Here is a 26,603-nt window from a genome sequence, read left to right on the forward strand (position 1 = left end):
ATCGTAAAGCTGAAGTCGAAGACCCTTCGACAAGCGAACGTTATTTTCGAACGAGCGGCCGCATGTTTTGACATTGATGTTCCAAAAGTGACTTAACTTTTATAACCTCATTCTGAGAAGCATTATTTTTTTTCTCTCTCGCTCGTTCGCTCTCTCTCACCCTTTCGTTAATTGATGGAGATCGCGGCTCATATACTCCCGTTCCCGTTTGCATACTAATCTCTCGAGTTGCCGCCGCCGATCGCCAGCCCTGGAATGTTTACGACCATCGCGCCATACCGCGCCACAGCCATCTAAATTAAGAATTTCATTCATAACTACATTTCCATATAAATTAGTGCTTGCTGCATAATTCACTTCAACTGTGGTTGCGCGCCGTTGCGTTGCTGCCACCGACCGCCCTCATTGGCGACCGTCGTCGTCGTCGCCAAGACGACGATTTGCGCATTCTAGTACTGCATTGCGGTGACACTTTTGCTTACATTCATGGCGTTCGTTGTTACAACAACCGCGGAGGCGATGCACCGCAACTACGTCGATCAGTTGGATCTTGATGACTAGTTCCGGTTCTGGCGGCGTGTTCATTAGGGTGGTTCACAAATTATTCGATCGTCATTCATTTTTGTTCCTTCCTGCGAGCCTCAATCATTATCAAGCAAAATCTGTCCGAGATTCAATCGAATACAATTTTTTACCCTTGTCATAAGACGAGTTTGTACAATCCCATTGAATTTCACCACTTAATTGTATCTTGACAGATACGTTTTTCGACCTCAACAGTAAGGCCGTCTTCAGTGTCTCGTACTTGACTCGAGACACTGAAGACGGCCTTACTGCTGAGGTCGAAGTACGTATCTGTCAAGATACAATTAAGTGGTGGAATTCAATGGGATTGTACAAACTCGTCTTATGACAAGTGAAGACATTCCACTAAAAAGCTCAAAATAATTTTCTTAAAAACTTTTTTTACCATTTGCTTGATTTTTGTGCAATACGCCCAATGGTAATTGCAATGGCCATATAAATTTATCAACAATCAACTCATTTTAACTTCGGTTCCTTATGAAAGTCAACAAAAAATAGTCGATTAGCACACTACAAAAATAGTATGCAGCGATCTAAGAATCTGTTCAGCAGATTATTGCGAAACAGTAGATTTGCAATGTGCAATTTGATGGACAAGAGCTTTTCAAATTCAATAAATCTTTTATCGTGTTGACCTAAATCAGCGGTTCTCAACCTTTTTCTTGAGAGGTACCCCTTCGAACTTTTACGTTCATTGAGGTACCCCCTATTTTTTATGTGAATGAAAATAGGCTTTCCTAAGAGATGTATAAAAAACGAGGCTGAAAACTAATGAGATATATCATGTCTATGATCGCACATCAGTCCCATCTTTGCCGGATTTTGATTATATGCGATTTTGAGTAGTATGGCTCTCCATAAAACTGACTGAAATTTTCGTTATTTCGTTATTTTTTTATAATAAGTCTTTGAGGACATGTAAAGGCTTTTGAATCTCTTGAAAGTAAACTTCAGAGCATCCGAGCATCTTGAAAGGAGGCTTCCGAGTCTTTTAAAATGAGACATGAGAGGCCGCTTTTAAGCCTCTTGAAAGCAGGCTTCTGAGCATCTTGAAGGGAGGCCTCTAAACCTCGTGCAAGAACGCTTTTCAGCATCTTGGTAGGACGCTTCCTAGCCTATTGAAAGAGGTTTTCAAACTCCTTGAAAGAGAAATTCCAAACCTCTTGAAGGGAAGCATTCGAGTCTCTTGACAGGAAGCTTTCGAGCCTCATGAAAAATGGGAGGCTTCCGAGCCTCTTGGAAGGAGTCTTTCAAGCTTCTTGAAATAAGAATTCCAAACCTTTTGAAGGAAGGCTTTCAACCCTCTTGAAATGAGGGTTTCAAGCCTCTTGGAAGGAGGATCTGAGCTTCTTGATAGGAAGCTTCCAAGCCTCGTGAAAGAAAGCTTCAGAGCCTCCTAAAAGCAGGCTTCCGAGTCTCTTGAAAATAGGTTTCAGAGTCTCTAGACTTGAAGCTTTCGAGCCTCAAGAAAGGTGGCTTCCAAGCCTCATGGAAGGAGGCTTCCGAGCCTTTTGAAAGTAGGCTTCCGAGTTTCTTGACAGGAAGCTTCCGAGCCTCTTGAAAAACAGATTCCGAGCCTCTTAAAAGGAAGCTTCCGAGCTTCTTGAAAGGAGACTTCCGAGCCTCTTGAAAGGAGGTTTCCGAGTCTTTTGAAAGGTGGCTTCTGAGCCTTATGGCAGGCTTTCGAACATCTAGAAAGCAGGCCTCTGGAAAGTATGGTTCCGAGCCTTTTCAAAAGCGGCTTTCTGAGATTTCTGAGCTTTTTGATAACAAGTTTTTTGAGTCTCTTAAAAGGAGGCTTCCGAGCTTCTTGAATGGAGGCTTTCAAGCTCCTTGAAAGAAGAATTCCAAACCTTATGAAGGGAGGCTTCCGAGTCTCTGTAAAGGAGGCTTACGAGCTGCTCGGAAGAAGGCTTACGAGCTGCTCAGAAGAAGCGTCCCGAAAGGCTTCGAAGAAGACTTTTGCAACGAAGCTACTGAGCTTTTTACAGGCTTTGATAAACTGATCGCATTGCCATGCATATCATGTACAATGCAAAGTTTTGGAATTAAACATAAAACAATTATCAAAACTAATAATGAGTTTTTATTGGAATGGTAATACAGCCGCTAGGGTGGTACAAAAAACACTTTTTCAAATTTTTTGATGGGCCGCCCTCTTATGCCCTGATGCTGTGGACAAAATTTCAGCCAAATCGGTCAACGTTTGGGCGGTGCTAAACTCGTTGGAAGTTTATATGCAAAAAATGTATGCAGAAACATCCAAAAACAGTAAATTGCAGTTGGACGGCACAACTTATGAAGAAGAACTATAATACTCATTCAGATCTTGAAGAATTTAATTCAGAAGCCGCCATTAAGCATTTTTGTCCGAGGTACCCCCTGGGATCAGCGAAGGTACCCCCAGGGGTACATGTACCCCAGGTTGAGAACTGCTGACCTAAATTATTTTACACAACAAATCACTTTTCCTCTGGTAAATTCAATTTCAAACAAATCATTCACTTTACTGAGGTTGACGAATGACGATAACCACTCGGTAGCTTTCGATATCGGTAGGCATAGGTAGAGATGATGAACGTCAGAATGATTCACATTTTATAACTAGATATGACGGAGTTACCTTAATATTTGCCATAATCGTCAATACTTATATATTTATTTGAGCTATTTTTTAAATCAATAAACGAAGGAACAGGAATGTAACGATGTTTACCTTTCACCCATAGTTGGTGTTAACTTTCTCTTTCACGTGAGGTTCAAACAATGAGTTAGCTGTTAGCTCCAATTTGTTGAGATGTATGTCCCATGAATCCCAGAGTTAATTTTTAATAGTAAGAAAATTCGTTTGATATCTGGACTAGGAGGAAAGGCATTACAAAGTTGGGAAGCATTCTTTTGTCATACATATTTCAGACCACCCTACAGAACATTATGTTCAGCATATGCAACCAACAAGTGAATTCAGGTTAACCGGCAGTGACTAATTCCGCACGGTGGCATTGCTCATTTCATTCATGGTTTGTTGTTGCTGTCTGTGACGACTGCGATATGCCAAACTCGCGTAAACAGGAAACAAGTTTAGTGGCGTCAGAGATAGTTGTTTTTGCACATTTCATCACATTCCATATACCTCACTCACTCCTGCGCTGTGAATCACCACACCCCGGCAGGGCAAACATCGTGGTTTGCGCTACATTAGCGATACTGCATCCATCATGCTCTAGCAGTGACTCCAGATGACTAATTTCGTTGACTCTCTCGTTGTTTCTTTGCAGCAATATTGCCAAAATCGTCATCAGTGGAATACCGCAGCACGCCAAATTCGATGACATCGAGCCACTGCTGAAACCGTACGGCAAGGTCGAACACTGCGACGCCGTCACCAGCAAGGACCCGACCACGCAAACCGTCCATATCACGTTCGAGAATCACGATCAGGCACAGAGGTGAGTTGGTGGGCGTGGGTGGCCTAGGTCGCCTAGGTGCGAGCCACTTTGTGCGGTTTTCCCCAGCAACGGTGAACTAGGATCAATGGGGACGCGTGGTAGTGCACTATTTGATGGAGACGGGTTTTTTGTAAATGATGGATGCGTCAATGAAGCATTGCATGCTGGGTCCAGCGATGCAGTCGCGGCTACGAAATCCCTTAGATTTGGGAAGCCTTAATATTAAATTCGGATCAGAAGAAAGGAGGAGGGATAAATTATTCTGGTAGAATGATTTTACAAATCTAAACGAGATTGATATATTTCACCACATCAATGGCATCTCGCATTTGCACGGATTTTGACCTCAACTGAGAGATCATCAGCATTGTTATGTGTCGAGTCATGTACGAGACACTAAAAACAAATTTACAGATAAGGTCTAAATATGCATATCTGTCATCATACAAATATAGAATGAATGAATGGAAAGAGCTTTTTCTTTGATCTTTTCGACAAAGATCAACATTATCAATAATAAAAATAATGTCCATGTAAAATGGTGGGCAATCTGAATGCTAATCGAGATTAGGCTCTGCTAGTCTCATCGATCGCCGATCGACCATGTCCTACAGTAGCGTTTCAGTAGATCTTGATTAGCTAAGAATACGAGCGAAGTTCTACGCACATCCTTTAGATGCTGTGCATATCGGATATAAAATTAAGAAAAGGAATCAATAGCGTATACATGTCATTCTGGGTCGCCACGATAAGCTTAATGCCTGAATAATTGCAACAAATGTAAGCAAAGCCTTATGAAGAGAGGGTAATTATCCTGAAAAAGCCAATGAAAATGAAAAAGCAACGTATTAATAATGAATTAATAAAATAACAAAAATTATAGAATTGCAAGTAAAAATAATAAACAAAGTTAAAATATTTTAAATTCAATCGCAGTAGGCAAGAGAAGCGTTAGCATATCTAACAAAGAAAACATGCAAAAATTTGAAACTCAATCGGAGTGGGCTGAGATGGGATGCCAGTATTGATATAATGTTCATGTCGAAAAAAATATTATTCAGTGTTCATTTCTTGAGGCGTGAACACTTAATTTGTTTACAAGTGTCCAACGCTTAAATAAATGGACGTGGTCGTTGCTCCCCCAAAAGTTAAGAAAAGTCAGGAGGAGATTGAAAACGAAAAAAAATCAGGCAAAAAACAATGGTAAGAGAGACTGGGAAGACTTGATCCCCTTTTCTGATTTCCGATGTATCATAGATAAAAAGAAATAAACGTAGGTACGCGATTTCCACACAGGCTCTCTAAGAAATATAGTATTTAACTTTACTGATGTATGACAGTCCTTAAATTATTGTTGTTATTGATACACAATCGATTTTTTGGAGTGCTGTCAAAAATCGACTTTTAAAACATTCGGAGGAAATTGATCCCTCTCCAAGAACTTGCTTTGATAAAATTAGAAAGGTGTCCTCAGGTTTTTAAAATATTTTTCCTTCAACATACGCGGAATTTTCGAATTGCTGTGCGTATACCTGAACGATTTTTGTTATTGAATTGGATAGCACATGCAATTTAAAAATTTGGGGAGACTTGATCCCCTTTCTATGATATCTACGCAATAAATATTTTTTACTGCCCTTCATCAAATCTGTCAAATCAACAAAAAAATTTGAAGTCTGAGAACAGATTTATATTTTTTTTTTGTATGGGTGCCTAATGAGAGATCAAGTGTCCCCATATTAAGGCAATAACTTTAAATCCAAATATCCTAAAACTTTGATGGAATGTTGACATTTTCATTAGTACAGATCATTAAGTATATTAATGGCTTTGTGTTGTGAAAAAATGAAAACATTTGATCATTGCTATGAAAAATTGTTCAAATTTTGCGTGGCCAATAAAAAAAACTTAAAGAAGGTCAAAACATACAAACCGCCCTGCAGAATAAATAAGGTTGTCAATCCAAAAAATAAATCACCACATAAAGGTCATTTTTCTAGGGGATCTATACTAAAAAATACGCTAGAACAAAACTACCTTAGTTCTCGATAAAACAGGGGGTGTTCAAGTCTCCCCGGGGATCAAGTCTCCCAACTTCCCCTAAGCCTTCGACGCAGAACAAATTGACAAAAAATAATGATAAGCCATGATAAGGTAAACGGTAAAAAAAACATGGTAAGCAATGACTGGCAAAAGAAAATAATAAGTCAGTGAAAAATATGATATGGTAAAAAAATGGTAAGCCATGCTGAAAAGTTCATAGATAAAAATGGTACGAAAATTGAGTTTACAAGCAAAAGAATAAAAAACCAGAGATCTTAGACAAAACAAAAAAAAATAGATGAGAGTTTTGGAAAATTAGTGTCCAGAAAACTAAAATCATCAAGTGGAAATTCAACAACTAATCATTAAGATAAAGATCAGTTCTGCTTGGTGGCGCTAGTGAACAGGCTTTCAAAAGCGCTGAATTGCACGAAATCTGCAAGATTTATACTAAAGGTTGTGGATTAAAGGCTGTTTCTTTAACTATAGCATCATCAACGTGCACTGCCCACACGAAGGGAGACCAGAGGACGAGAAAGATGCGTTCTACGCAGACATACGTTCTGGAGCAGACATACGATGGATGCCCACTGCGGGACGTCAAAATCGTCATCGGTGACATGAACGCACAGGTAGGAAAGGAGGAAATGTATAGACCGGTCATCGGACCGGATAGTCTGCACACCGTATCGAATGACAACGGCCAACGATGCATAAACTTCGCAGCCTCCCGCGGAATGTTAGTCCGAAGCACCTTCTTTCCCCGCAAAAATATCCACAAGGCCACATGGAGATCACCTAACCAAGAAACGGAAAACCAAATCGACCACGTTCTAATCGACGGTAAATTCTTCTCCGACATCACGAACGTCCGCACTTACCGCAGTGCGAATATTGAATCCGACCACTACCTCGTTGCAGTATGCCTGCGCTCAAAACTCTCGACGGTGCACAACACGCGTCGAAGTCGGACGCCGCGGCTTAATTTTGGGCGGCTACAAGACGGTAGACTAGCCCAAGAATACGCGCAGCAGCTGGAAGTGGCACTCCCAACGGAAGAGCAGTTAGGCGCAGCATCTCTTGAAGATGGCTGGAGAGATATTCGATCCGCCATTGGAAGCACCGCAACCGCTGCACTTGGCACGGTGCCCCCGGATCAGAGAAACGACTGGTATGACGGCGAATGTGAGCAGTTAGTAGAAGAGAAGAATGCAGCATGGGCGAGATTGCTGCAACACCGCACGAGGGAGAACGAGGCACGATATAAACAGGCGCGGAACAGGCAAAACTAGATTTTCCGGAGGAAAAAGCGTCAGCAGGAAGATCGAGACCGAGAAGAGACGGAGCAACTGTAGCGCGCCAATAACACACGAAAGTTCTATGACAAGTTGAACCGTTCAAGTAATGGCCACGTGCCACAGCCTGATATGTGTGGCACGTGGCCCTTACGGACATAACTTATGGACATAAACGGGAACCTTCTTACGAACGAGCGTGAGGTGATCCAAAGGTGGCGGCAGCACTACGAAGAACACCTGAATGGCGATGTGGCAGACGAAGATGGCGGTATGGTGATGGACCTGGGAGAATGCGTGCAGGACATAATTCCACCGGCTCCGGATCTTCAGGAAATCCAGGAGGAGATTGGCCAGCTGAAAAACAACAAAGCCTCTGGGGTTGACAAACTATCAGGAGAGCTATTTAAACACGGTGATGAGGCACTGACTAGAGCGCTGCACTGGGTCATTACCAAGATTTGGGAGGAGGAAGTTTTGCCGCAGGAGTGGATGGAAGGTGTCGTGTGTCCCATCTACAAAAAGGGCGATAAGCTGGATTGTAGCAACTACCGCGCAATCACATTGCTGAACGCCGCCTACAAGGTACTCTCCCAAATTTTATGCCGTCGACTAGCACCAATTGCAAGGGAGTTCGTGGGGCAGTACCAGGCGGGTTTTATGGGCGAACGCTCCACCACGGACCAGGTGTTCGCCATTCGCCAAGTACTGCAGAAATGTCGCGAATACAACGTGCCCACACATCATCTATTCATCGACTTCAAAGCCGCATATGATGCAATCGATCGGGACCAGCTATGGCAGCTAATGCACGAACACGGATTTCCGGATAAACCGACACGGTTGATCAAAGCGACGATGGATCGGGTGATGTGCGTAGTTCGAGTTTCAGGGGCATTCTCGAGTCCCTTCGAAACGCGCAGAGGGTTACGGCAAGGTGATGGTCTTTCGTGTCTGCTATTCAACATCGCTTTGGAAGAGGTAATACGAAGAGCAGGAATTTATACGAGTGATACAATTTTCAATAAGTCCGTCCAGCTATTTGGCTTCGCCGACGACATAGATATTATGGCACGTAACTTTGAGAAGATGGAGGAAGCCTACATCAGACTGAAGAGGGAAGCCAAGCGGATCGGACTAGTCATCAACACGTCGAAGACGAAGTACATGATAGGAAGAGGTTCAAGAGAAGACAATGTGAGTCACCCACCGCGAGTTTGCATCGGTGATGACGAAATCGAGGTGGTAGAAGAATTTGTGTACTTGGGCTCACTGGTGATTCCCGAAAATGATACCTTTCGGAGGTGGCTTTTCAGTCTTGACAAAATCAAAACACTGTTATTTAATCTTGTCCAACGTTTCGGTCCGTTTGAGACCTTCCTCAGGGACTCTAAAAATATTTATTTGAACTTTGTAATTATTTCTAGTTAAGCATTTTTTTATTTATTTTTTACCAATTCTTACAGGTTTATCCTCAACTGTGGTTCTGCTGAACCATTGATTGTCATGAGGTCAGGATTTCTGTTTTATAATAACATTTTCGATCAATATTCATTTTACCCAGACAGTATTTCCTCCATTGTACTTACTCCCACATAAACGAGAACGGTTCGAGGACTGAATTCCAACGAATGATAAACGGAAAGGGTTTTACTCCTGTCAACGAATCCGCGCAATGCGCAGGCGTATTTCGCCGATGAGGAGGTGATGATCAGACGCGATATCGGCACTACGTTTATTCCGTAAATCAAGAAGGCTCTGTTTCAATTTTCGGATTTGATTTTCTGTAAAGCCGTCACGAGAGACCCACGCGTGACCTTGTGAACCGGTCGATGAGAGCCATGTCGTTAATATCACAAATTTCTGCAAACAGCTCTCCGTTTTCGCTCATTTCTTCGAGATCATGGCGTCCCATAATGCGCTCATGGTTCGATTTGTCGGATCCGATCTTCGCATTGAAGTCACCCAAACAGATCTTGATATCTCCCTCCGGAATTCTATCTACGACGGCACTGAGTTGACTGTAGAAGTTCTCTTTGTTTTGCAGATCGGCAGAATCGGTTGGCGCCTAACATTGGATTATAGTAAGATTTCGGACCCGTGTTCTAAATCTGGCAACGATTATCCTTCCACTTATAGGTTCCCATTTCATAGGCGCAGAGTATGCCTGAGCGCTTAGTAGGAAGCCAACTCCAGCGATGCCGAGGAGCATGTTCACCTCGTAAACCAGAGTATAGCAGAACATGTCCCGATGGCATTCTGTGTTCTCCAAAGTTGTGCCAATTTACCCTGCTGGGCTAGGGTTAAAACGTTCCATGTTCCTATTCGTATCCGTTGTTTCGCGCTGAGAGTCGTCGCCGTAAAATCAGTCCGTATTCTTTCATTATCGGATTATCGAACAAATTGATGTTTCGGGAACAGTAGGTTGTTGGCCAAAGGCTCCCTATCCACCGGGATGCGGCTGCCATCTTAGGTATAGCTTCCGGGAAATGGCATTTCATACTCAGCCGCTGGATGCCAGAACAGACGCTGTTGGAGCCGCACCTGCTTGGTGAACAGACGCTCGATTAGTCGGATCAAATTTGTTTAAAGTCCCACCCAACACCAGGACTAGGCTAGTGCGCTTTGAGCGGCACACGGTCGCTTTGATAGGGCCTGCTTGGGGACACATGCAGCTTTTTATAGAAGTTCAACAGAGCCCACTGTCGAAACCCACCACATCCTAGGCAGACCCCACAGGACGCACCCTCTCACTCTAGCTGATGTCAGAAGGATAACAGTGCCCAGGCTGCACTACCAGCTAAGTATGCAACCCTTAGCTGGCGGTCAATTGTCATCGGAAGACCCGTGGAAGCGTGAGTATTGGAACTTGTGAGGACCAGAGCTATGTTAGGCGCCCCTTCCCGTATGTCAACTCATCATTTCGCAGCCCACCCACTTTTGCTTTGGAAACGATTAATGTACATCGTGGTTGACTGTGATCAACCACTTAAAAAAAGGCGACGCTCCCAAATGCAGACTCAATCGCATTCACGAACACCTGAAGTTGCAACGATTCCAAACTTTTTCGATCGTATCCGGGGATTCAACGAGGGATTCGAACTTGGCTAAGCATAGAAAGTTGTCAGTTTATGAGAATTTCCAACTTGGGTTCTCTACAGATCCTGAATGATCATTTTACCGCGAACGAGTAAGTTCGAGATCAACCCGAGGGGATCGAAGACGCTCATGACGAACTTCAGAATGCATCGCTTCGTCGTATTGAGCTCATTCGCTGTTGAACCTTCGATATAGTTTGGCAGCTTACAGTGTATACGAATACGTCTTCATCCGGTAACCACGCCATACCAAGAACACGTTCAATTTGGCTATCCTTGTCGATGCTGAAGTCCTTCGTAGTGACTTGTCGACCCGAAAATGGCCATTGAGCAAATCGACCCGAAAATGGCCACAACCATCACAAATACGTCGAGCTTCCATGCTGGATCGTTTCTGTACAGAAACCGCTATGCCTGTTGATTCTCCTTCCTAATTCTCACTTGGTGGATTAGTTACCACGCCAAGAGGGAGATACCACGTACGATGCTGATCACTCTCTTCTAACGCCCGACGAGTGGCCTTGTGCGCGTAGCCCTTTTCACGATATTCGATTATTTGCCTTTCCAAACTCACTCGTAATTCCGGATGGTTACGTAACTTCCGTTCGAGACAAAACAAACGACGCTCCGCCATACCATAACTTGACGGACACTCGACCATTTCGTACCGGCACAGTAATCCACTTTCGTAGTGTCCATCGGCGCATTTAGTAGTCGTCCGTTCAAGACTACTCCTCACTCTTTGATCCTCCTCTGTCTCAGGTCCACGTACGACGGATACTCCCAAGATATCCATTGCAAAATACTGTTTCACCATCTCATGTAGGTCAGTTTCAACTACGCTTTTGCAGATATGCATAATGGGAGATACTGAATTTATATTGACTCCATCGATGCTGCTGAGCGATTCCAAGCAACAGCATCAAAATTTAAGAAAATTTTTAATTCATGATTTTCTATTGAGTTGAAACTTTGCACAGTTTTTCAATTTCATCTAAATCGTCATTTTTCGATATCAAATCTTCATATTGAGTCACGACTAACTTTTCAAAAGGGTGTATGTGAAAATGGTTCAAAAATATTTAAAAAGCTGCACAGCAAAAACGGAATGTTCGATTGTTATGATTTTTTCAGCAAAGTTAGACAACTAAATGGTGACTCTTGAAAAATGTGCACAGTAAAAAAATTTTTTTGCCTTAAAAATATCATTTTGTCACAAAAACTCAAATATCTCAAAACCCTATATTTTTTCGAACGTAATTTTTAGGGAAAACGGTCCATTATATTAGCTATCTACCATAAAAATTTGGTGATGGTAAACTAATAAACAAAAAGTTATGACATTTCAAACATTTCACAATTTTCACATATAGTAAACAAAAAAAATTTCCGTGTATTTTTTTTCAAGAATCGCAGTTTGATGCTGATTTTATTGTTAAGGGCCTTGCGTGAGTTAAACAAGTTGTTTGTATGATATTCCATATTTATGTATTCATCGATATTATGTATATTATATGTATAAATATTATATGTATAAATAAATAAAAATGAATTAATATTATCCTAAGTATTAAATTAAATGTGGCAGTTACACAATGTTGTTATAGAAACTCTAAGAGTTTTGGGTTTGAATTTTGGTATAGGTTATGATATCATGAAAACAGTTTATTAATACTTATTTTTTATTTATTTTTATTCAATTTTTTTAAAATATCGAACACTTTTGAATTATTATCAGCACAGTTTGAGTATAGTTTTGCTTTAATTTTATTTTCCGACAATGGAATGAAACAGTGAAATTTTTGGGTTCCTTGGATCGTTTTCGCGTTATTAAATTGCTCGCTGAGCTCTGAAGCCTTTATTTCGTACTCTTCAGTAGTAGTAAAACAAAATGATAATTTTCTACGATTTGCCCAATCAAAAAGTTCTTTCGCAGTTTTAATTGGATGCTCACGTTCTTTGGCTAAACTTGCTCTTGTGGCCATGCGCTTTATTGTTCCTCCAATAGCATCACAAGGACCTTTGCCATGTGATGTAGCAAAAAAATGCCATTCTGCATCAATTCCGTACATTGATTTAAATTGACATAGGCTCGAAAAATTCTTACGATTTTTGTACTGCGACGCTGCTCCATCAGACATGAAATATATCTTTTGACTTCTTTATGCTTATCAACGCGTAAAAAGTTAATCATTTTTCAATGAACAAGTTTACGGATACTGAATCGTGTCTTAAATCTTCGGAAATTATAATAAAACTTAAGTGTTCAATTTGCGTACTTCCATTAAAATAAATAACGAATGGATGAATTGTAGCTTGTTGTACGTTCCAGTGATGGGACTGCACTTCATCTTGCAATACAAAGCTGTAATTTTCAGAAAAATCACAAATGACTAAAAATTCACCATTTTGTAATGTATTTTTCGTATTTTTAAAAAGCTGGATTGTTCTGTTTTAATGAAATCGTGAGGGATTAAACTTTCTAATTTCAAGCAAAAATATGACACAAACTCATCTACAGGTTTTACAATAGTTTCTATGTCACACCTATCCGTGGTCACCCATTGCTCAAATGATAACTGATCAATATATTTTTCTTCAAACTCAGCGAATAAAGTATTTTCCAATGATGAAGAATCTGGACAATCCGAACAAGATCGTAGATAGCAATTTGATGTTGTATTTTCACACAAAAGACTACCAGTTAACATTTTAATATCCTTTGTTAAATTGATTCTTTTCAAACTATGTAAAATAAGATTAATATTCTCATGGGTTGTGCACACACACACATTATGTGTTCCTGAATTGGAAAGAAGCTTACATTGCCTTGGCCGAAGGCTTGCAAATGAGGAAAAACCTATTTTAATATTATCGTGAATTTCCTTGAAGCGTGTGTACGCTTCTTTCAAAGTCGTCATCATTAATCGTTTTGGATTGCTTGACGCTTTCCATCTTTTTTACTGATACATAATCTTTTGACCAGGCATAGCTCGACTTTCTTCATCATCTTCAAAATATTGAACTACTATTTCTTTTGTCTCATCTGTTAATGCAGTACTAGACCTAGTATTTTTGGTTGAAAGACAGTTATTCTTCAATTGTTTTGCCTCTTTTACTGTATTTCTATTGGTTTTGAACTCATCAATGGCATCCTGAATAGACCACGAACTTGGCAGCATCGACAAAATCAATAATTTTTCTTTCCTTGTCGTGGCTGCATTCGAGAACCTTTCCTTCATATTTATAATTACCTCATCGTAGTCTGTATTTTCCACATCATCAGGTCCTAATTTGAAGAGGTTTCTTCGTACAGCTTCGTTTATTTCACGGTATTTTTCTCCGGGTAATAAACGTAGTCCATCTTACTCCATTTAATCGGAGTCACTTTTATCCCAGCTATGCCCTCGTTAAAGCGTTCGATGTTGACCTTTTGGATACACTCATCTTCCGATTGATTTGTTGAAACAGATTTCGCTGATGGTACGGTGGCAAGGCTCTCAGCACTTAATACTTCTGGTAATTCCTCAGTTGTTGTCGATACATCTGGCAATTCCTCAGTTGCTGTCGTTTTCGAACTTCCTGCGCTCTGCTCAACCGATGATATACAGATTGCTCTTTTGTCAACGTTTAGACGGCAGGACGTGCAAATGCGTAAATTTGTATTCAATGTGGACATTGGAGCATAACCAGTCGCTTTCAGTTTATCTATGGTGCTTTCGGTGAGATTTCGTAACTCTTTTGAACACTTTTTCCATCAAACGGCCTACAACAGTTGAGAAAGCGGCTACTCATGTTGTTCGTAATATTTCAATAAACAAAATCACTTTTAAGTTTTACTGACTAGTTTGGTGTCATTTGCTTGACTGAAGAAAAAAATTACTATAAGATCTTTAACAACCTTAGTATTTTTTTGCTTTTTCGTGAGCATTGTCATGGTATGTACCTATCATGCATTTGTTGTTGTTGAAGATACCCGTTTCCTCCCGATCATAAAGTCTATTCTCTAAGAGGTATATTTTTTGCAGGTAAACTATAGACGTACACGTGTATATAAATCTTTGATTTTGCAGCTTTTGTCTTAAAAATAACATTTCTGATATGTTTCTATCAACGTTATTATCAACAGGTTTCAACACTATTAAAAGAATTTTTCGCCAGTCACGTGCAATGAAAATTATGACACTATCAATACTTTTGATCACAACACTGGATCGTGTCTAAGTTTCTTATAGATGCTATGAATAATTAAATCAAAATATCATGAAAACAACTTGTTTAAATCACGTCCCTTAACAATAAAATCTGCATCAAACTGCAATTCTCGAAATAACTTACACAGAAAAAAATTTTTTTTTTACTAAATGTGAAAATTGTGAAATGTTTGAAATGTCATAACTTTTTTGTTTATTAGTTTACCATCACCAAATTTTTATGGTAGATAGCTAATATAATGGACCGTTTTCCCTAAAAAATTACGTTCGAAAAAAGATAGGGTTTTGAGATATTTGAGTTTTTGTGACAAAATGATATTTTTAAAGGCAAAAAAAATTTTTTTACTGTGCACATTTTCTTAAGAATCACCATTTAGTTGTCTAACTTTGCTGAAAAAATCATAACAATCGAACATTCCGTTTTTGCTGTGCAGCTTTTTAAATATTTTTGAACCATTTTCACATACACCCTTTTGAAAAGTTAGTCGTGACTCAATATGAAGATTTGATATCGAAAAATGACGATTTAGATGAAATTGAAAAACTGTGCAGAGTTTCAAATATTTTCGAAATGGTCGCTCAGGATCGACTGACATGCCCCCGTGGAATGCCTCTGCTGAAAATAGTCCAACCCAATCTAGATTTTGCTGCTACCGGTCCATACTGCTGTCGCGAATCTTGAAACAACAGCTTGATGTTGTCCAATCCAATGAGAATAGCTTGCTCGTAACTCTTCACCGGGATTCCGGCCAAATATGGATAACGACGAGACAACTCTCCATACCGCAAGGTTTGTATCGGGAGATTCATCTGGCTAACGGTGCTTGCGCCCGTCAACGCATTAATTCTGCTGCCTTCATCTCCTGAAATCCTTAGATTGACTAACCGAGAATCAGCTTCATGTCTGGAAACTTTTGATGCCCATGTCAAGCAAAGTGGCTACGAATCTCCAACAAGGTTTAGCTGATCGGCCACTGATTTGTCTTTAAGAGTTGACGATGAACCCTCATCCAGAAAGGCATAGATGGATATTTTTACGTTTTCACTGCACAGTAGAGGAAACTGGATACACGTGATCCCCGGGGACACATGATCCCTCATGTTTGTAGTATGAAAAGTGAAACTTTTTAATCTGCGACCACGCTTGAAGAGCATAGGATTTCCATCTCCTGAAATTCGGCAGACCACTCGAAGTGTTCTAAAATACTGTGACAAGAGACGTCTAGAACACCGTATGGGGTATAACTAAACAATATTAACTCATATCACAGATTTCTGTGAATTCAACAGAATCTGAACAGCAAAATTGTTTGATATGTGTTTATTTTATAGATTTTGTGTGTTTTTCATTGTTCAAGAGTCAAAATCGCCGAAAATCTGTAACATTATTTATCAATTAATTCTGGATTTGGAAATTTGTTGAAATTTCACAGAAATCTGCAATTTTTTAATGTGAAGATTTGGGAATTAGAGACATTCCCGTCAGATTGTGCTGTGTTCTATTTACAAGAAGCAAAAAATTCAGTCCCGCAAATACTACAAAATGAAACCAGATGTGGCAAAATAAGCACAAATATAGCTTTCCGGAAAAAAAACTATCGATGTCGCTGACGGTCGTGACACTTCGGCATATATGGGGGAATTAAGTTTTAAGGACTCTCCAATTTCCAACACAATCGTCTTTTTGACTTGCAAAAAGAATATGACGACATTAGTTTCAAAACTTAATTTTATCTTTCTTTATATTTTCTTCCCAATCCCCCCAGAGCGGTCGCGGGTCTCAACGGAATCGAATTCGAGGGATCAAACCTGCTGGTGGAGCTGTTCGACAACAAAGCGAACCGCCGGGGTGCCAGAAACCGTCCCCAGTACGCAGGTATGCCCGGGGGCGGCGGCCCAGGACGTCAGACCGACTTTCCGCTGCGGATGCTGGTCGCCAGCGAGATGGTCGGTGCCATTATCGGACGCCAGGGCAGCACGATACGACAGATCACCCAAAACAGTCGGGCCCGCGTCGACGTCCATCGGAAGGACAACGTCGGATCCCTCGAGAAGGCCATCACCATCTACGGCAATCCGGAAAACTGCACAAGCGCATGCAAAAGAATACTGGAGGTGATGCAGCAGGAGGCCAACAACACAAACAAAGGGTAAGTTCCTGTAGGTTCAGTGACGGACATTTTCAGGGTTTGACCTTCTTGTTCTCCTCCCGCAGAGAAATTTGCCTGAAGATTCTCGCCCACAATAACCTGATCGGACGGATCATTGGCAAGAGCGGGAACACGATCAAGCGGATAATGCAGGACACCGACACAAAGATCACCGTCAGCTCGATAAACGACATCAACAGCTTCAACCTGGAGCGCATCATCACCGTCAAGGGTTCGATCGACAATATGTCCCGGGGCGAGAGTCAGATCAGTTCCAAGCTGCGCCAGAGCTACGAAAACGACCTCCAGGCGTTGGCCCCGCAGAGTATAATGTTCCCGGGGTTGCACCCAATGGCGATGATGTCCACGGCGGGCAACGGAATGGGCTTCACCGGGCGCACTGGCATGTACCCGGGAACCAACTACCCGATGTATCAACCGCCGACGGTGCCTGGTGCACCGCCCGGATCCAGCGACGTCCAGGAAACCACCTACCTGTATATTCCAAATAATGCCGTTGGTGCTATCATCGGAACCAAAGGATCGCATATTCGTAATATTATAAGATTTTCCGGTGCTTCGGTGAAAATTGCGCCGCTGGAGGCGGACAAACCCCTGGAGCAGCAAACCGAGCGCAAAGTTACCATCGTCGGCACACCAGAGGCCCAGTGGAAGGCGCAGTATCTGATCTTCGAGAAGATGCGGGAAGAGGGCTTCGTCTCCGGCACGGATGACGTGAGATTAACGGTGGAAATTCTGGTCCCGAGTGCGCAGGTGAGTTTGCTGCTAGCAAAGACGCAGGATGTTTAAATTGGATTGTGACACGTTTTGTTTGGAAATTTTGTAGGTCGGACGCATCATTGGCAAGGGAGGTCAGAACGTGCGGGAACTGCAGCGAGTAACTGGCAGTATAATTAAGCTGCCCGAACACACTACCAACACGCCAGTGGACGAGGAAACCACGGTGCACATCATCGGTCCATTCTTCAGCGTTCAGGTGAGTTGGGAAACATTGAATTTCTATTGATAGATATTTACGCATCTTTACGGCGGTTTCGATTTCCTAAGCTGTTACCAAAATAGAAACCTTCAGAACATTTCAATCGGTCAAAAATACGAATATCTTCCATGTGGACCAATGCTTACCGACAGGACTTAGAACAAAACAACAAAATAAAATTTTGAATTACGATTTTTCTATTTTGTTCAAAAAAGTTATGTGGGGATGATATGCACCAACGAAAAATATGATTAATAGCTAATACGATTTGGAACAGTGTTATATATGATCATGCGAATAAATGTCTTCCGCCATTTTTCAAATCACGATGGCGGATAACTAATTTAAAGGCACGAAACGACGCCCAATGAGCATCTAGGGTGTCCAGAATGTTTGGAGTCCAAAATATGTTGCACTGTCCAAAACGAAGAATATTTTAATGTCAGAAAGTTACAATTCTCAGCGATTTATCAACACTTGATGCCAATTTCGAACATCTATTTCATAAATGAGACTTTCATCTATGAAATGGTGTGATTTCCGCCTATATCAAACGTGCCATTTGATACATATAAGCAGATATCGGTAAGCACTTCCTCTAGGGGTCCAAAATTGAACATTATCCCTAGGTATATCTCAATCCTAATTGTAAGCAAAAACGAGCTTTATCGCTCATTTCCAGTTCTAACAGCTATTACTAGTATAGTCTAGTTGAAGGTATTGGATAGAGATGGAAACGATATGAAGACCATTTTAAATTCTTAAATTTTAAAGTCCATTCTATGCACTTTGGAACTCTGCTTCGCGATTTGGAACCTGCACTATCTCGATGGATCAGATAGAATAGTTTCGGGGAGCGCCGATTTCTACGATACTATCAGCGAAAACTGTCTTTGAGATTTCCGCAACGTCGGCCAAGCTACGAAGCATGATGTCAGTGGAACCACTTTGGACCACTTGGAACCACTTCATCGTCATCGTACACTCACAAAAAACTCCACATTATATTCATGAGTTCACACATGGATTTTTGCAATGGGGGTAGTGAAATGGATTTCATAGTTTCGACACATATATTCCATGCGCCCACATGCATTACATGAGTGTTCAAACATACTATCCATGTGGGTCATAGTATCCATGTGTGAATTTGTATGTAATTAAGTATGTGCCGACACATGATATGCATATTTCAAAATACATGGATTTTTGCCATAAAGTATGCGTCGATTTTCCTGAGTGTAGAGAATCTATTCGGGATTTTGTAATTATTTGATAAACTTCAGCATTCGTGGGAGAAGGCTACGAAATAACACAGTGTTGAGGATGCCCTAGGGCTTCCAACGACCCAATTACAGTATGTACTGCATCATTTGTGAACTTCAGAGATGGTTTTCTAGAGTCTCAGCGTTGTTCGATTACAACATTTCTCGGCAAACACTGAGGCGACTTTTAATCATTTTTTTTCTGAACAGATAGGGTAACTGTTTTGGCTTTGTTCCTAATTTGGCCAATTTCTCACATAGCCCCGAGAAGAAAGCAATTGCTATTGCAATTGTCCAGAAATAAGTATACGGTCATAAGATAAACAATTAATAACTTAAAAATGTACGTAAAGTATCCTGGTTCTCCAAAACTTCCTCAAATTCGGAACATTCGGTCCACCTGATCAACCAAGTCCTAATTGATGTATCTGCGCATCACTAAACATCCCAGAAGATCCATTGAGCTGATTTTTTCTTATTCATTACTTTCACAAGATTGGAGTCCAAAGTACGTACGATTTCTTGTCATGACGCGTCTCCGAATTTCTCTGCTGGTATCGTTATCGGAGGTCACCAGTGAGCCCAAGTACACGAATTCTTAAACTAACTCGATTTCGTCACCACCAATACAAACTCGTAGTGGCTGACTTACGTTGTCCTCTCTTAAACCTCTTCCTATCATATTCTTCGCCTTTGACGTGTTGATGACTAGTCCAACCCGTTTAGCTTCACTTTTCAGTCTGATGTAGCATTGGCGTAACTAAGGAAAAATTCTAGTGGGGGCTAACTTTTCTCTATTCTTATGGTCAAACACAAAAAAATATATTGTTTTTGTTCAACTGTCCGCAAGTTGGCCTACCAAACAGCTATTTCAATACATTCAGGACGACTTAAACAGCTCTGACATAAAACTCTAGAAATGTCGTGGTACGTAAAAAAACATAAGAGCTTCAGATACATAAGACTTTCGAGTTTTATATATCCACTAGCAGACCCGACAAACTTCGTTTCGCCTTAAAAGATATCCTCTGATTAGTTCTTGTCTTTAGTAAGTCTTATGCAGAATTTTCTGGATCATTTGTCTGGAAGCCCCCCCCCCTCTTTCCAGAAGGAGATGGTTTCCAAACCACCACAGAAACATATCTTCGAAAACCTCCACATGCCAGATTTGGTTCCATTTGCTTGGTTAATTCTTGGGTTATGATGAAATTGATTTTTTATTTGAATGGGAGCACTTCTTTCCAAAGAGGGGAGAGGTCTAGAACCAACTTAAGAACCTTCCCCGGCCCTAAAAACCTCTATATAAAAATTTCACGAATCGGTAGAATGGTTCACAGCCTTAGTTACCTCTCCTTAAAATTTCAGGGTTTATCGAGCTTTTATCGGATTTCTAGAAGCTTGGTATGATTATTGGAAATTCAAAGTTTTCGGGAAATAGCAGCAACATCGTTTGAATACTTTACCAGAGAAATCTGCAGAAAGAAATGTCTTCTATTACAGGCATATGATACGTTGTACTTGGCTATCACATTATCGAAAAGTTTTTCTTGACAATCCTTTCAGAAATGCCATGCATCTTCAAGGATTATGTTGGAAAGCCAGAGGTCATATGCACACTTAAAAAAAAATTCTCGCAATGCAATGCAAAGCAATGTAACATAAAAATCTTGAAGAATTAATGATTTGCTGATAAATAAAAGTCATTTGTTTGAGAAACTAAGACCATTTTACACTTTTTCGAGTAAACAACAAAAATCTATTTTTGAACAAATTTGCACCGAATCTTTCGATTTCTTCGATACAGATCAATAGTTTTTGCCAAAACTCAACACCCTAGGACACTTTCAGTGCCAAAAATGTAAGCAGTACTCTACAATTGCTCTTCAAAGTACGTGGATATATGTAGTTTCTCATACAAACGAAACAAATTTCATACATTCCTGAACAAACATTTTTTTTTCGTATTTTTTGCCAGAATATGTATTTTTGGACGTGGATTCAGAATACATAAAAATCTCATTTTGGCCAAAAATGATACATATGCAGTTTCTCAAACAAACGGTTCAAATATATGTGTGGATGAGAATCAAGGGAGCGTAATATCCTTCGTGTTTAGCATTCCTAACCCAAGATATATCAATTTTTCGAAGTTAGAAAACATGATAAAATATATTAAACTCACTGTAGAGAGAGATGATAAGAATTCATTATTTACAGTTACGTCCAGATATGATCAGAGCACTAGATATGTACAGTATTCATGCAAAGTCGTAGGAATTCTAGGGGGGCTAACTTGATTCTAGGTGGGGCTATAGCCCCCCCTAGCCCTCCTGTAGTTACGCCAATGTGTAGGCTTCCTGCACCCTCTCAAAATTACGTGCCATAATATCAATGTCGTCGGCGAAACCAAATAACTGGGCGGACTTCGTGAAAATCGTACCACTCGTGTCAATCCCTGCCCTTCGTATTACTTCCTCCAAAGCGATGTTGAAAAGCAGACACGAAAGACCATCACCTTGCCCTCGTCGCCTTGATCAACCGTATCAGTTTATCTGGGAATACATTAGCTGCCATCGCTGGTTCCGATCGATTGTATCATATGTGGCTTCAAAGTCGATAAATAGATGATTTGTAGGCACGTTGTATTCGCTGCATTTCTGCAACACCTGACGTACGGCGAACACCTGATCTGTGGTAGAGCATTCACCCATAAATCCCGCCTGGTATAGCCCCACGAACTCTCTTACAATTGGTGTCAGTCGGCGGCATAAAATTTGGGATAGCACCTTGTAGGCGGCGTTCAGCAATATGCGATTGCCGGTAGTGGCTACAATACAGCTTAAGGCCCTTTTTCTAGATGTAACACACGACAGCTTCCATCCACTCCTGCGGCTCATCCTCCCAAAACTTGGTAATTACCCAGTGCAGCGCTCTAGCCAGTGCCTCACCACCGTGTTTAAACAGCTCTCCTGGTAATTGGTGAACTCCAGGGGCCTCGTTCGCCCTCGTGCGGTGTTGCAGCAATCTCGCCCGTGCTGCTTTCTTCTCCTCAACTAACTGCTCACATTCGCCGCCATACCAGTCGTTTCTCTGATCCGCGAGCACCGTGCGGTTGCGGTGCTTCCAATAGCGGATCGAATATCTCTCCAGCCATCTTCTAGAGACGCTGCGCCTAGCTGCTCTTCCGTTGGGAGTGCCACTAGTCTACCGTCTTGTATCCGCCCAATGTTTAGCCGCGACGGACGACTCCGACGCGTGTTGTACACCGTCGAGAGTTTTGAGCGCAGACATACTGCAACGAGGTAGTGGTCGAATTCAATATTCGCACTGCGGTAAGTGCGGACGTTCGTGATATCGGAGAAGAATTTGCCGTCGATTAGAACGTGGTCGATTTGGTTTTCCGTTACTTGGTTGGGTGATTTCCATGTGGCCTTGTGAAAATGCTTCGGACTACCATTCCGTGGGAAGCTGCGAAGTTTATGCATCAGCTTGCACATCCTTGCGTTGATTGGCTGATTGTCCACCACTATGAAGCTGGTTCCCAGCTCGTTGGTGGTGCCACAGCTTTGGTAGAAGGTAGCCGTTCGATGCCCGCTTTTCCACACTTTCTGTCCTGTCCAGCAGATTTCCTGCAGCGCTACGACATCGCAGTTACGGGGGTGTAATTCATCGTAGATCATCCTGTCGCACCCTGCGAAGCCTAGCGACTTGCAGTTCCATGTTACAAGCTTCAAATCGTGATTCTTTATTCGTCGCCTAGGTCGTTGCCGATTATATCGACTCGTATTATCTTCTATGTCGTTCGTAATGGTTGTTTTTAAAGGCGGCTTATTGGACCTACGCAAACCTCCTGTCTCGTCGGAGGGCCGTCGTGTCAGTTATGTTTAGCGTCCCACCTAACACCAGGACTTGGGCTTGTGCGCTTTGAGCGGCACACGGTCGCTTTGGCGGAGCCTACTTGCGGATACATGCACCTTTTTATAGAGGTTTAACAGAGCCCACTGTCAAACCCCACCACATCCTAGGCAGGCACCACAACTCGCAGATAGCTTGGGGAGGGATCGTCAAGCCCTTGGACATAGTCCCTGCTGCCCTCGCAACTGCAACTGACAAATGGTCGTGGCCAGACAGTTACATTATTGTTTCTACCTGTCAATGTTGCCAAATAAGAGCAATGTAAAAGTTAATTTGATTATTTTCCAAACTTTGTTCTGAGAGTTTCACTGTCAAAATCAGACTTTTAAGCTGAAAAAAACTTTCAAATCGATCAATTTATCATTTGACTACAAAACAGATCGAAAACATAGAACAAATTGCAAGTTTCCAAGTGAAGACATTGTGTATCAACTGCATCTGATGAACGAGAGGTTCCGTAAGCCCAAGGCCAGCGGTTCTCAACCTTTTTCTTGAGTGGTATCCCTTGTTTTGTTTTGGTATAAATTTCATTTATAAGCGTGGATAAGATATATTCAAAAAGGACCTAAAAAGTAACGGGATATATGGCTCTTCATAAAGTTGGCTGAAATTTTCATTATCAAGTGAAATTATTTTTTTCAGTTGATACATAAGCTTCCCAAGTAACATGTCAAGTTTTATGATATTCTATTAGCAGTTTTGGAGAGCAAATTTCTAAGAACAACGACAAAACAAAAAATTGCATGAAAACCTCCTGATGGCCACTACAAGAGTAGATTATGACCAAATGGACCACTCTTGAGAACGTCTTCAAAGGCATTTCAAGGCTGATAATAAGAGCGTCATAAAACGCCATGTCATGTTTAATTGCAGTTTAATTGCAGATTAGAAGGGGTTTACGCAAAAAAAAAAATGTTGGTCGATCAGAAGGATGTTTCTTTTCAACATGGCACTATGAGCAGTTATCTTATAACATAGCAGTTTTTTTCATTTCTAGAACATTCAGGAAATTGAAGGAAATAGCCTAGAAATAATAAGCTAGAGTACTTTTTCACACTTTTTCATTTTCCTTTTTGATTATCCTGTTGATTAGATAACATGGGTGGAAGCAATATTTTTTTGGTGAAAATTTCCACATGGAAAGTAATAGGCAAGAAAAATAGAAAATAGAAGACTTGAAATGACATCGGAACCGCAATACTTTATTTTTGCAGAATGTCACTCGTTTCATTCAATACTACTTAACGAGATAAGTATTTATTGATCACCGTGGTGTTAATTTTCGTATCATAATTAATTGGTTACTAATGAACAAAAATTGGATTGGATATCTCCATTGGATAATGATGAACAAAAAACATTCCTAGGTGAACTCAAATATAAAAGTTAAAATAGATTAATTCATTAAATTTTAGTAAATCATCTGATGTTCCGAAAAAGAATCTTGCCTTTACGCATATTATTCATCAAGCACGTCTATTGATACCTTCTAAGTATTTATAAATCTTCTAATTATTTGTATTTTCTGCAGATATCTATTATATCAAGTCCAGCAAACTGCTTATCCGCAACATTTGCGAATATTTTGATATTTCATAATGACTGTTTGTTCTTGGGCCATGTCATTTCAAATCTTATGGAAACCACGAAGTTTTATTGAGGTTACTCGTAGGATAAACTTGAGACCAAAAAATTGTGGTGTTATAACAGCTCTCAATATTAGATTTATAGGGCTCTTCAAGATAACCATAATACCACTCATAAGTTGATAAAGCATTTGACATTCATTGTCTTATTGGATGATTTATTACAGTTTCGAAGATAGCTATACTGCCGTAATCTGGCAAAGTGACGTATACGCCATTTTCCAACAATGGTGTTAAAGAGTAGTACTCACTTAAAGAGTAGTACAGAAAAATGGAAAACATGTCAGTTTTCTTGGAGCTCAATGAGGAAGAGATATTCTGGGTTGCTACGATGCGTGAATACTTGCAATGAACGCAAGTGCGTATCATTGTCATATGACAGGTACAACGTGGCATGCTCTGTTTATGTTTATCATGTAGTACCACACAAAAAGGAGGTCTTTGAGCATCTTGAAAAGACGTTTTTGAGCTTCTTGAAAGAACCATTCCGAGCCTCTTGAAGGGAAGCTTCCGAGCCCTTTTGAAAGAGGTTTACGAGCCTCTCGAAAGGAGGCTTTTGAGCTTCTTAGAAGAAGGCTTCTGAGCTGCTTAGAAAGACGCTTTTGAGCCTTTTAAAAGAAGAATTTCGAGCCTCTTGAAAAATGGCTTACGAGCCTCTCAAAGAAAGGCCTATTGAATTGGGGTTCATACCGATCAATAATGCATAATAAAATTATAACAACGGAAGTTATTTATTTCAGAAAAATATTGTAACAAAATGTGTTATGAATTTTGCTGGTTAGTTGTTAAAATAACAAAAATTATAGTCCCAATATAGCAAAAGCTTTAACTGTTGTGGTTGAGATGTGCTCACTAAAACGAAGTTTACTGTCCAGTGAAACATCTAGATCTTTGACGAGCGAGATATAATTTTGTTATGCATTCCTGGTCAGGTAGGGTCTTGAACGGCGGTTTTTTAGCCACTTAAAAGAAGGCTTCTGAGCATCTTATATGGCGCCTCATGAAAAAGGGGCCTCACTGCGCACAAGGGCGTAGCCAGAGTGGGACAGGAGGCCGTCGCCCCCCCCCCTAATTAGTTAAAAAATTGAACGGGTACTGAAATAAATTACCTTAAACATGCGAACTTTACGTTCCACAAACATCCAGAAATAGGTGGTTGAAATTCAAAAGATTCCCAAAAACTTATTAGGGTATCCAGGATCGATAAGAATTCTCCTTGAAATCCTTGAAATTCTTCCAGGTATTTTTCCGGGAATTCCTTTAGGTACTTCTCCAGGAATTCCTTCAGGAATTTCTCCGGGAATTTTTCCTCGGAATTGTCCTAGAATTCTTTCCGGACCTCATCAGGAATTTACTAAAGAATTTCATTCGAAAATTAATTTGAGAGTCCCTCCAGGATATCTTCCAAGAGGTCTTCCAGAACTAACCCCCGGGAATTCATCCGGTAATTTCTTCAGCAATTCATCTGGGAATATTTTCAGGATTTCATCTGGGAATTTCTGCATTAATTTCTCCTGGTATTTTTACCGGATTTTTTTCAGATATTGCTCCGGAAATTCCTTCAGGAACTTCTCCAAGAATTATTTCAGGACTTCCTTGTGGAAATTCCTCCGGAAGTGCTTGTGGGAGTACCTCCGGGAGCTCCTCCAGTAGTTTTTTCAAGAGTTGCTCCGGGAATCTCTCCAGGAACTTCACAGGGAATTCCTGGAGGATATTTGGCAGGAATTTCACGGGAAATGGGATTGCGAAAGTTTCTCTAGAAATTCAAGTCCGGGTATTTCACCGACTGTTCCTCTGAAAATTCCTCCGGTAGTTCCTCCGAGAATTCATTCAGGTTTTCTTTCAGGAATTTATTTAGGCTTTCTTTAGGAATTTATCTACAAATACCTCCAGAAGTTCCTTGGAGAATTTCTCTGGAAGTTCCTCCGGGAGGTCCTTTAAGA

At 40.9% G+C, this 26,603-nt stretch overlaps 1 protein-coding gene across 6 annotated transcripts in view; it reads left to right on the forward strand.

The window, feature by feature from the left end:
* The window catches only part of LOC134226502 (insulin-like growth factor 2 mRNA-binding protein 1), a 319,847-nt gene that overhangs the window by 279,517 nt on the left and 13,727 nt on the right, over window positions 1–26,603 (forward strand). For all 6 annotated transcript variants that reach the window (XR_009983491.1, XM_062707319.1, XM_062707316.1 and 3 more), the window contains 4 exons: window positions 3,864–4,034; window positions 16,451–16,834; window positions 16,900–17,608; window positions 17,682–17,831. Coding sequence is in view for 5 of the 6 variants with exons in the window: in XM_062707319.1 (XP_062563303.1) it covers window positions 3,864–4,034; window positions 16,451–16,834; window positions 16,900–17,608; window positions 17,682–17,831 (1,414 nt within the window). In the remaining variant the exon portion in view is untranslated. The remainder of the gene's footprint in view (window positions 1–3,863; window positions 4,035–16,450; window positions 16,835–16,899; window positions 17,609–17,681; window positions 17,832–26,603) is intronic.

The sequence above is a fragment of the Armigeres subalbatus genome, chromosome 3, assembly GCF_024139115.2.
Source record: "Armigeres subalbatus isolate Guangzhou_Male chromosome 3, GZ_Asu_2, whole genome shotgun sequence".
NCBI classification, from domain to species: Eukaryota; Metazoa; Arthropoda; class Insecta; order Diptera; family Culicidae; genus Armigeres; species Armigeres subalbatus.